The 12,562-nt window shown below is 45.6% G+C and overlaps 1 protein-coding gene across 3 annotated transcripts in view; it reads left to right on the top strand.

The window, feature by feature from the left end:
* Nucleotides 1-11,256, top strand: part of LOC137439805 (adhesion G-protein coupled receptor G6) — a 93,502-nt gene extending 82,246 nt beyond the window's left edge. For all 3 annotated transcript variants that reach the window (XM_068135915.2, XM_068135913.2, XM_068135914.2), the window contains 2 exons: nt 8,683-8,781; nt 8,883-11,256. In XM_068135915.2, the coding sequence (XP_067992016.2) occupies nt 8,683-8,781; nt 8,883-9,004 (221 nt within the window). In that variant the 3' untranslated portion in view covers nt 9,005-11,256. The remainder of the gene's footprint in view (nt 1-8,682; nt 8,782-8,882) is intronic.
* Nucleotides 11,257-12,562: the final 1,306 nt, after the last annotated feature.

Genomic DNA, 12,562 nt, shown 5'->3' with positions numbered 1-12,562 from the left:
GAGAGGAAGTCCGCCAGCCATGCGTGGAGATTTCCATGGATACCAACAGAGGAGAGTTTGGTGAGCAGAGCGGGGTGCCAGACCGTATCGAAGGCACGTGAAATGTCAAGGGAGACAGCTCGAATTTCCTGTTTGGCATTGAGGACCTCCATCCATTGTTGAGAAAGCAGAAGCAGCATGTCCAGAGTAGAGTGACCAGGTCTGAAACCAAATTGATGATCAGAGATCAAGCCATTGGAGAAGAGGAAAGATTTCATATCTGAAGCAATGATGGATTCCATGACTTTTCTGATAATTGGGAGAAGGCTGATTGCTCTGTAGTTGCTGGGATCTGTTTTTGCACCTTTTTGTGCAAAGCGGTGATGTTGGCAGATATCCAAGCAGATGGCAGAAGACCTTGAGCATAAGAGAGGGTGAAGAGAACAGAGAGAGGGAGTGAAAGAGCAGAAGAACAAGATTTTAGGACCCGTGGGCTGATGCCGTCAGGTCCAGTTGCAGAATCAGAGTCGAGGGTTGACAGAAACTTTTCCACCTTGTCAGGAGGAAAGGACACAGAGCCCAGGAGCAGCTGGGTACGACTGGGTATGGTGGGTACAGAGAGGGATGGGTTTGGGACACAAGATTTAGAGGCAAACACAGAGTTGAGGCATTCAGCTTTTTCACGTGCGGAGTCAGCCGTGTGGCCATTTGAAGTGAGGGAGGGGATGGAGGGGGAACAAACACCAGAAACAGATTTGACCAGATGCCACCAGGATTTGGAAGAGGGAGACAGATAAGAGAGTTCTGTCCTGAGAACGGAGAGATATTGTTTCCTGGCTGTCCTGAGGGTGGACACACACTTGTTTCAGGCTTTGTGAAAGGAAAGGAGATTTCCTTCCGTTGGATTTGCTTTCCAGGAGACGAAAGAAAGTTGTTTCTGGGCAATGGCCTCACCACAAGATTCCGTGTACCATGGACGGGAGGAAGGGTATGACAACTGAAGATGAGATGGGATAAATCTGTGCATGAGAGAGAGCAATTTACTTTGGAAGAATTCCCAGGATGAGTTGATGTCAGAGGCGGTAGAGATGGGAGACCAGTCCAGATGATTGATGGCTGCTTGAAGACCGTGCCAGTTGGCCTGAGTGAAATGCCAGACTCGTCGACGCTGAGGAGGCTCTCTGAGAATGGTCAGAGAGATGTCCACTTTAACAAGCACATGATCAGATGAGCCGATTGGAGCAGAAGAAGAGCAGCAGACATTTTCAGGGAAGTTAGTCATAACCAAGTCCAGAAGAGAACATGCTCCGTTGACTGAGATCCGGGTCGGGAAATTGACAGATTGTGTCAGTCCCAGTGAGTCACAGAAGTCCTTTGCTGAAGAGCCATGGCTGGTGAGAGAGGTACCCACACCCAGCCAACTGGCATGGTGACAATTGAAATCACTACATATGAGGAAGAGAGAGTTGGGATGGGTAGATAGAAGTTGGTCCATGTTATCAGGCAGCGAGATATAGATGAAGTCATCAATGTTTGGTGGACGGTACAACACACATATGAACAAAAGGTGGGAGCGAAGGGGAAGCCGTAGCCAAAGGTATTCCTGGGGGTGATGTGGAGAGAGGGCAGTGCAGGGCGAGTGAGGAAGAGAGTTTTTTTAATAAAGATAGCAACCCCACCTCCAGGACGAGGCTCAGGTCTATCATACCGGAGGAGGGAGTAACCTGGGAGAGATACCAAGGAATCAGAGACATCATGAAGGAGGAAAGTTTCTGTTAAGCAGATCACGTCTGGTTTGTCAGAAGCATCTTGTGTGACCAAGGTCATCTTGTGTGACCTGAAGGAATATTTTGGGGACAGAGCCCAGACAGAGCTGTGGGAGCGAGGCCGGAAAGGTAGAAGACAGAAAGACCACCAACCTTCCTGCGGTGAGTGAGTGAAAGGCCCTCGGAGTTGGCTTCATCATGGGAGATTCCAATAATTCTGAAAGCTTTGGTTTCAACAGCGTGAAGCCGAGCGAGGTGTGAGGCAGGAGCACCAGCCCAGAAGGGAGAGCAGTATTCCATTGAGATGCGGATGAAAGCCTTGTATTTTGTGAGGAGCTCAGGTGTGCCAAGGAAGGACTTCGCACGATGGAGGATGCCCAGTCGGTGACTGGCTTTGGCCAGCTTGGAAATGTGGTGTTCCCAGGAAAGATAATGGCAGATGGTGAGACTCAAAAGCTTGAGTGACAGAACTTATCAGAAGAGTTTACATCATTGCTGGAATTGCGACTGTGTTGCTGGTACCACGCCCCCTATAGGTTGGAGCAGGAAGTTGTCATTTGTTCACGGTGTGGTAAATAACTTGCTTCCTCGTAGCTGAAGACACCGTGGGATCTTTAAAGTCTGCTTTCTTTGTTGGTATCCGGCAAGTTGGCTCGAAGGATATCCAATTTTGAATCTGACATGTGACACCGAGGATTGCCATTCCGAACTGAGATTGCTTTGCCAATGTTGCATTATCACTTAACAATCAAACCTAGAGTAGTTTCTCGGGCCAATTTAAAATCCGCTTCCACTTTAGCTGCAATTTGATTTTATAAAACAGCACATCCATCTTACAAACATCAAGATTGATAAAAGCAGAAACAATGTGGTGATTTCTAAGAAGCTCCCGTTAAATTGCCGTACTCCTCAATCATCGACGGTTGATACCCCAGACACCACCTTGCGTGAGCTCGTGTTCCTTTTATCAATAACATGGATAGATTGGCTCATTGCATCTTCCATCTCAGGCTCTGGGACCAATCAGGTGGACCTATTACCTTCCATCATCTGAATTGCTTCAATTTGCACTTTCTGTCATCTCATTTGTTGTGTGAAAAAAGTCTATTTCGATGTCAGCACTTAACTATCTCTTTTTCATTCTTTTTTTATTTTTTTGTGGTGCTCCCCTGGCGAAAATTGCCTTTAAGATACTTCCACTGATCAAGGTTCCAAATTTGTTCCAAATGTATGAATTTACATTGTTCCAACTTTATTTCTTTTATAATTGTAACCTCCGCCACCAAAGATGGATGGAGGTTATGTTTTCACCCCTGTCTGTTTGTTGTTTGTTTGGCTGTTTGTAAACAGGATATCTCAAAAGGTATGGACGGATTCAGGCGAAATTTGGTGGAGAGGTTGGGTATGTTACATGGACGAATTCAGTAGATTTTGGTGAAGATCCGGATCTGAGAATTTTTTCAGTCATTCTTCACCATTGAGTGATAGTGTCAAAAACAATATATAGCATGATATCTCAAAAAGTTGTGGAGAACACATGACAAAATTTGGTGGATGAGTTGTGTAGGTGACAAGAACAAGCCGATTAGCTTTTGGTTCAGTTCCGAATCCAGATCCATCCTGTCAGTGGGATACAAAACATAAACTGTTCAGCCTGGTTGAGGTATGCTCTCTACTGATTGTCGTTCTAGTTACCTCCACCACAAAAGGTGCATGGAGGTTATGTTTCACCCCTGTCTGTTTGTTTGTGAACAAAATATCTCAAAAATTTGCAGACGGATTCGGACGAAATTTGGCAGAGATGTCGCGAATGTGACAAGGACGAAATGATTAGATTTTGATGAAGATCCGAATTCAGATCCGGCTACTAGAATTTTTAAAAGTGATTCTTCACCATTGGGAGATAGGGCCAAAAAAGATACATAGCAGGATATCTCAAAAAGTTATGGATGGATTTGGACGAAACTTGTTGGACATGATGTGTGTGTGACGAGGAAGAATCGATTCCATTTTGGTGAAGATCCGGATCCAGCTCATATAATTTTTTAAGTGATTTTTCACCATTGAGTGATATGGCCATCCAGGCGGAGGTATGCTCTCTACTGAGTGCCCTTCCAGTTGATTTATTAATTGTCTCTACAGAAATGAAAGATCATCCTGGGCGATGATTAAAGGTTCACAGATGAGTGGGATGGTATAGGGAGCAGGTGGTCATCACGAATATAGATTAATATGTTTTTTGGGGGAGTAGTCATGATGGCAAGTGCATATAGGGGACAGTATGAGGTGGTGACACTCCACTTCTCTAAAGACCTTAAGAAATAGCTCGAACGAGAAGTTTGTGAAGACTATTCGACAGATGAGAGAAAAAGGGAAAGTTTGGAGAGGAGGTAACGAAAAAGTTTAGATTTTTTTTTTTTTTTTTGTATACTGAATCGAGGCTCGTGCAAGAGCTAACATTAACTTCACAAACAAATCGACCAGACAAACAAAATACACAAAAAGAGGGAGCGGAAGACAAGATGGGGAGAAAAGGGGAAGCACACACACACAACATCCGAGAGCAGGGAGATGTGTGGAAGGGAGAGGGCCCGGGGGGAGGAGGCGTGGGAAGGGGGGGGGGGGGGAGGGAGAAGTATAAAGCACAAGGACACCAAGGACTTCCAGGACAAAAGTTGGTATTTCAAAAAGTGGAATTGGGGTGAAATTAGCGGGGGTAGAAAAGATCAAGGTTTTCGATGGGGGAAGATAAGAGATGGTGGTGAACAGCTGTTTTAAAGACTTGGAGGGTGGAGTGGGATTGAAGAGAGTGAGGGAGTTTGTTCCAGAGGCGGGAGAAAAGAGGAATGAAGGAGTGAAGGTGAGCAGAGAATCTTGATTTTGGCAGTTTAACCAAAAGAGGGTTGCAGGCAGATCTTGTGCGACCTGTAGGAATATTTGCGGGACAGAGCCCAGAGAGAGCTGGGGGGGCAAGGCCAGAGAGGAGTCGGTAGAAGACGGAAAGACCACCAACCTGCCTACGGTGAGTGAGTGAGAGGCCCTTGGAGTTAGCTTCATCGCAGGAGATTCCAATGATTCTGAATGCTTTGGTTTCAACAGCGTGAAGGCGAGCTAGGTGTGAGGCAGGAGCACCAGCCCAGAGGGGAGAGCAGTATTCCATTGACTGCGGATGAAAGCCTTGTATGTGGTGAGGAGCTCAGGTGTGCCAAGGAAGGACTTCGCACGACGGAGGATGCCCAGTCGGCGACTGGCTTTGGAGGCCAGATTTGAAATGTGGTTTTTCCAGGAAAGATCATGGCAGATAATGAGACCCAAAAGCTTGAGTGACAGAACTTCTTGGACAGGATTATTCAGAAAGTGGATGGGAGGGTTGTCCAGTCGGTCTTTTCGGAGAGACATCGTAAGAGTGTGAGATTTGTCAGGATTGAAAGACATGTTCCACTTGTTTGCCCAGTCTGTGATTTTGTCAAGGTCTGCAGAGAGTGAGGAGGCTGCAGACTGCCGATCTGAGGGATGAAGAATGGAGCGACAGAGAGTAGAGTCGTCAGCAAAGAGATAGAGAGGATTTTCAAGAGAGTCAGAGAGATCATTGATGAAGACCAGAAAAAGCACAGGGCCCAGAACACTGCCTTGGGGAACTCCAGCCTGAACAGGAAGAGGAGATGAGAGAAACCCATTCAGGGCCACACGTTGACTACGACTAGAGAGGAAGTCCGCCAGCCATGCGTGGAGATTTCCATGGATACCAAAAGAGGAGAGTTTGGTGAGCAGAGCGGGGTGCCAGACCGTATCGAAGGCACGTGATATGTCAAGGGAGACTGCTCTAATTTCCTGTTTGGCATTGAGGACCTCCATCCATTGTTGAGAAAGCAGAAGCAGCATGTCCAGAGTGGAGTGTCCAGGTCTGAAACCAAATTGATGATCAGAGATCAAGCCATTGGAGAAGAGGAAAGATTTCATATCTGAAGCAATGATGGATTCCATGACTTTGCTGATTATTGGGAGAAGGCTGATTGGTCTGTAGTTGCTGGGATCTGTTTTTGCACCTTTTTTGTGCAAAGCGGTGATGTTGGCAGATTTCCAAGCAGATGGAAGATGACCTTGAGCAAAAGAGAGGGTGAAGAGAACAGAGAGGGGGAGTGAAAGAGCGGAAGAACATGATTTTAGGACCCGTGGGCTGATGCCGTCAGGTCCAGTTGCAGAATCAGAGTCGAGGGTTGACAGAAACTTTTCCACCTTGTCAGGAGGAAAGGACACAGAGTCCAGGAGCAGCTGGGTACGACTGGGTACGGTGGGTACAGAGAGGGATGGGTTTGGGACACAAGATTTAGAGGCAAACACAGAGTTGAGGCATTCAGCTTTTTCACGTGCGGAGTCAGCCGTGTGGCCATTTAAGGTGAGGGCGGGGATGGAGGGGGAACAAACACCAGAAACAGATTTCACCAGACGCCACCAGGATTTGGAAGAGGGAGACAGATAAGAGAGTTCGGTCCTGAGGACAGAGAGATATTGTTTCCTGGCTCTCCTGAGGGTGAACACACACTTGTTTCGGGCTTTGTGAAAGGAAATGAGATTTCCTTCCGTTGGATTTGCTTTTTAGGAGACGAAAGCAAGTTGTTTCTGGGCAATAGCCTCACCACAAGATTCCGTGTACCATGGACGGGAGGAAGGGTATGACAACTGAAGACGAGAAGGGATAAATCTGTGCATGAGAGAGAGCAATTTACTTTGGAAGAATTCCCAGGATGAGTTGATGTCAGAGGCAGTAGAGATGGGAGACCAGTCCAGATGATTGATGGCTGCTTGAAGACCGTGCCAGTTGGCTTGAGTGAAATGCCAGACTCGTCGACGCTGAGGAGGCTCTCTGAAAATGGTCAGAGAGATGTCCACTTTAACAAGCACATGATCAGAAGAGCCGATTGGAGCAGAAGAAGAGCAGCAGACATTTTCAGGGAAGTTAGTCATAACCAAGTCCAGAAGAGAAGATTCTCCGTTGACTGAGATCCGGGTCGGGAAATTGACAGATTGTGTCAGTCCCAGTGAGTCACAGAAGTCCTTTGCTGAAGAGCCATGGCTGGTGAGAGAGGTACCCACCCCCAGCCAACTGGCATGGTGACAGTTGAAATCACCACATATGAGGAAGAGAGAGTTGGGATGGGTAGATAGAAGTTGGTCCATATTATCAGACAGCGAGATGTAGATGGAGTCATCACTGTTTGGTGGACGGTACAACACGCATATGAACAAAAGGTGGGAGCGAAGGGGAAGCCGTAGCCAAAGGTATTCCTGGGGGTGAGGTGGAGAGAGGGCAGTGCAGGGCGAGTGAGGAAGAGTTTTTTTAAAGATAGCAACCCCACCTCCAGGACGAGGCTCAGGTCTATCATACCGGAGGAGGGAGTAACCTGGGAGAGATACCAAAGAATCAGAGACATCATGAAGGAGGAAAGTTTCTGTTAAGGAGATCACGTCTGGTTTGTCAGAAGCAACCTGCATGGAGAGATCAGTTAAGTTTGAGCGAAGGCCCCGGATGTTTGAGGTCCATACTGTTAAGGAAGAGGAAGGGGGAGCATCGGATACAGAACAGGGGGGGGGGGGGGAGCGGTAGGGCAGGATGTGGAAGAGGAGGAAGAGGTAGGGAGAGCTGTTGCAGGTGTGTCAGAGATTACAGAATAGCTTGGAGAAAGGGAAGAATGGGGCGGACAAAAGGTTTGATGGTGTTTGGGTGAGGCGCAGTGAGGTGTTATTTGAGGAGGGGGAAGAGTGAGGCAGAAGGTTGAGGAAGATGAAGGTGAAAGTTGGAAGGGGGAAGAAGTGGGGAGGACGCTTTGAGGAGGAGGGGTGAGAGGGGAGTCTAGGAGGGGAGGAGTGAGGGAGAGTCTCGGAGGGGAGGGGTGTGGGGGGAGTTTAGGAGGGAAGGGGCAGTGGGGGAGATTTTTGAAAGGGATGGGTGTTTGGGAAGATTTGGGGGGGAGGGGCAAGGGGGAAGATTTGACAGAGATGGGTGATGGGGAAGATTTGGAGGGGAGGGGTGTGATTGGATTTTGAAAAGTGTACGATTTATGGGAAACGAACATTTATTGCAAAATGAGTTTCTTGAGACATTCGAGTCAAAAATACGTTTGAGGACGCTGAAGGGTGGGTGGAGTTCTGGAGAGTTTAGGGAATGAATGAAAGATACACTGTAAGAGATGGAATTTTTTTTTTGAATGAATAGAATTGGTGAGCAAGTCGAAAGCATCCTTTTATAGAAGAAGTAGAAAAAAGTGTTATAGAATATGACATAATAATAAAGTTCTTCAGGGGACAGATGAAACATGTATTAACAACTTGATCACGTGATCTCGAACAACGTGGTCGAAGAACGAAATAACGAAGAACGAAAGTGCAAAAGAACGAAGAACGAAAGAACAAATAAGAACGCACAAGCGGATAAGAACAGGGAAGGAAAAAAAAATTTTGGGGTTTTTTTTGAGATTTTAAAACAAGGGAGTATGGGTGAAAAGACCGTGAAAAACAGAGACCGAAAGTAGGTGCAGCGCGATCGAAGAACCGCTGAGACAAAAAACAAAAGCCTCAAGCCAAGGTCTGAGGACACGGTAGCCGACTAGTACTACACTAGGCCTCAGAATACACGATACGAAAAAACCGACGATTCTGTACACAGGTATGAAAACCAACACCGAGAAACCTATTAAAGTCACCCCAATAGGTACATGCACCGAAAGAAAGATAAAGATACGACAAAAACACAAATGTGAAAGATCACTTAGCTTCGAAAGCGTGAGCGCATGGAACAGCTTCGAAAAGACGTGTTTGTACTGTTCTGCTAGTTTAGTCATGAATGAAACCATTTTTGTTACACATCTTTCATGATCCCACAAACCTCCCTTTGTGGTTGTCGTTAATTATTCTTTCCCTCTCATTTTCCTCATTCCAGGCTTGTTCATTTTCATCTTCCACTGCGCAATGCGAGAGAACGTCCGCACCCAGTGGAAGAGATACTTGTGCATGGATTCCTTTCTTTCTGAAGGAACAAGTAAGCTCACCTTTGAGCCTCAACTTGTCGTTCATAAACTCGTTTCAATTTTTAAAAAGTCAAGTATATTTATCTAGTCGTTTTATTATTTAATTTTACAGGTACACACACGTCGAGCATCTTGCAAAAGATTCGACCAAGCATATCTTCTTCACTGCCCTTCTCATCACGGACATCACACGAAACGACAGAAACTTCGAGCCTCTCAAAGAGCAACATTTGAGAGAAGTTTCACGGTCATGTGCTTTTTACGGTAGTGATCCGTGTGCCCTTCATCCACCCATTTTCTCCTCTCCCCTCCATTTTCTTTTCTCCGACTTTACCGAACACGGTTTACGCTCATCTTTTCATATTGCATGGAAAAATGCGCAGCGGGCGAGCTGATTTGTTCCTATATTTATTTTAAGTTTTCACTATAACTTTGCCTCTGCCATGGTAACAGCTTTGATTGAATGCCTTCTCTTTCTGGTCGATATTTAGGAAATTTAAAATTTATACTTTAATATTTTAAAATAAAAGAAGCGTCTGTTACCAAAAATCAATACTTCATCGTAGTCATCGTCTTTTAAAAAAAAATTCTACTCTAATATTAAAGAACAATTAATTTAACCCCTCTGCCCTCCCCCCAACCCCCCATCCTTACACACAATCCGCATTACATCTCTCTCTCTCTGTCTCTGTCTGTCTCTCTCTCGCTCTCTCTCTGTCTCTGTCTCTGTCTGTCTCTTTCTCGCTCTCGCTCTCTCTGTCTCTCTGTCTCTCTCTCTCTCTCTCTCTCTCTCTCTCTCTCTCTCTCTCTCTCTCTCTCTCTCTCTCTCTCTCTCTCTCTCTCTCTCTCTCTCTTCTCTTTCTCTTTCTCTTTCTCTTTCTCTTTCTCTTTTTGTTCATTCCCCTGCTTATTGTGTCCAGGAGTTGTCCCACTACCATACTTTCGTTGTCCCACTACCGTACCTCCATAACCTCCATAACATTCTTCTTCCATGAGCGTCATTCCTGTAGAGGAGCACAATATCAGGCATGTCGTGTGACATTTATTCCTCGAATGTACAATTTAATAGATTATCTCAATCTAACGATGCACCACCGACAGGATGTCATGGTATATTCAAATTTCTGCCATTGGTGCGGATGGTTATCCTCACTTTTATTCATAGACACACCACAGAATCTCAAAGTTTGATCACACCAGCGCTCACCTGTTCCTACTCTGTACATATAATGTCCATGTTATTCTTGTTAAACTTTTCTTTAGTTGGTTAACTGAGACATTTATTTATTGAATTGGGTTAACTCTGACGGTTCATGTCATCGTTTTGAAAAAATTGAAACCGCACAGTTAGCTATCAGCAGATGTCATTTGATACCAGGTAATGTGAGTCTTGTGATGGAATTTACCGCAATAGCCTGGGATGGTCTACGAAATCAAGCCATGGTACTGCAACATACCCACTAGTCCATTAAACGGGAGTTTTCTATTTTTCAATTTGTATGTATATATCATCATCATCACCTCAACTCACCTTGGGAGGGTATTGGCATACTCGCTGCACTTGCCAGGTGTGGTTGCTGAGAGTTCTAGAAGTAAGTTGCAATTTGGCAAGGGTGTTTGCAATACCTCACCTACTCTTTGCAAATGACATGGTGGGGTCTTCAACGTCCACCGACCATGTTGCTAGTAGAAGGGACACGCATAGTCGAGGATAACTATCCACACCAATGGCAGCGAGGGGCGGCACCAACATTGATGCGAAACATCATGGTCACAGTGTATATAGCTGTGTCGAGATTCGAACCCAGGCTGCACAGTGCACACCTCTAGGCCATCCTGCCAGGCCTATTTGAATATATAATAATTGGTAAAAAAACATTTCTGACATGTTGGGAAACGTTTTGGCCTATCTTAGACCGCAGATTAAGTGCATCTCGTTTGTACGTAAAAACGTTTTGAATGCGTCACCGCTTGAACCGGTTCAAACTGCATCCTCAGACTATTTTTACAATTTTTTTTTTTGAGAATTAAGTTTGTGGTATTCTCTGCCTTGGATTGTGAATTGATAGGTTGGTAAAGCAATAGTTTCCTCTCTTGATAATGTAAATAGTAAAGCAATGCTCTTGCGGAGGATTTTACTCGTGTTATTTAATTTTTTTATTCCCCTATTTTCAAACTTTGGGGTCAAACTCTACATTTTTTTAATTGGGGGGGAATGTTCCAATGAAACTTTTTTTTAGCACTTTTCAGAAAACCATGATGTTTAAACTGTTTGATAATTAAAAGTTACGGATTCCTTTCAACAACTAGTGAGCGTTCTGTGTATCGATGTTATTGTATTTGAATTTCGATCTGCGGTTGTAACCTATTTAGTCAAATCGTGGCACATGTACTACTACTGCTTTGATGTACTTTTAAAAACTGCTCATCAATTTATTGTTATTAATATTATTCCCTTCCTTTCTATAAAGATGCATGAAATTTAACCTGAGTACCAAGGTATTTGGATTCAAACAAGGAGTTGGATGTGGACATTTGATCCCAGGGCGTATCTAATGGATGCAATTTGCTAAAACTGCTGCATTTGACGTGATTAAAATGCTTTTGTTAACTTCATAACGGGTTATTATGTGGCAGATAATGTGGGTTATTTAATGGGTTATGTATGATATTTTGATTTGATCTCCCAGTGGAGGCTCCTCTTTCATCGTTGCAAGATGGCGTAACTCCCCTCTCACCCCTCCTCCTCAAAGCGTCCTCCCCGCTTCTTCCCCCTTCCAACTCTCACCTTCAGCTCCCTCAACCTTCTGCCTCACTCTTCCCCCTCCTCAAACAACACCTCACTGCGCCTCACCCAATCACCATCAAATCTTTTGTCCGCCCCATACTTCCCTTTCTCCAAGCTGTTCTGAAATCTCTGACGCACCTTCAACAGCTCTCCCTACCTCTTCCTCCTCTTCCACATCATACCGTACCGCCCCCCCCCCCCCTTTCTGTATCCGATGCTCCCCCTTCCTCTTCTTTAACAGTATGGACCTCAAACATCCGGGGCCTTCGCTCAAACTTGACTGATCTCTCCATACAGGTTGCTTCTGCCAAACCAGACGTGATCTGCTTAACAGAAACTTTCCTCCTTCATGATGTCTCTGATTCCTTGGTATCTCTCCCAGGTTACTCCCTCCTCCGGTATGATAGACCTGAGCCTCGTCCTGGAGGGGGGGGGGGGGGGGGGGGGGGTTGCTATCTTTATAAAAAACTCTCTTCCTCACTCGCCCTGCACTGCCCTCTCTCCACCTCACCCCCAGGAATACCTTTGGCTACGGCTTCCCCTTCGCTCCCACCTTTTGTTCATATGTGTGTTGTACCGTCCACCAAACAGTGATGACTCCATCTACATCTCGCTGTCTGATAACATGGACCAACTTCTATCTACCCATCCCAACTCTCTTCCTCATATGTGGTGATTTCAATTGTCACCATGCCAGTTGGCTGGGTGTGGGTACCTCTCTCACCAGCCATGGCTCTTCAGCAAAGGACTTCTGTGACTCACTGGGACTGACACAATCTGTCAATTTCCCGACCCGGATCTCAGTCAACGGAGCATCTTCTCTTCTGGACTTGGTTATGACTAACTTCCCTGAAAATGTCTGCTGCTCTTCTTCTGCTCCAATCAGCTCATCTGATCATGTGCTTGTTAAAGTGGACATCTCTCTGACCATTCTCAGAGAGCCTCCTCAGCGTCGACGAGTCTGGCATTTCACTCAGGCCAACTGGCATGGTCTTCAAGCAGCC

The sequence above is a fragment of the Myxine glutinosa genome, chromosome 14, assembly GCF_964187855.1.
Source record: "Myxine glutinosa chromosome 14, kmMyxGlut1.1, whole genome shotgun sequence".
Lineage (NCBI taxonomy): Eukaryota > Metazoa > Chordata > Myxini > Myxiniformes > Myxinidae > Myxine > Myxine glutinosa.
The sequence above is the reverse complement of the archived record's forward strand: the minus strand, read 5'-3'. Positions and strand labels throughout refer to the sequence as shown.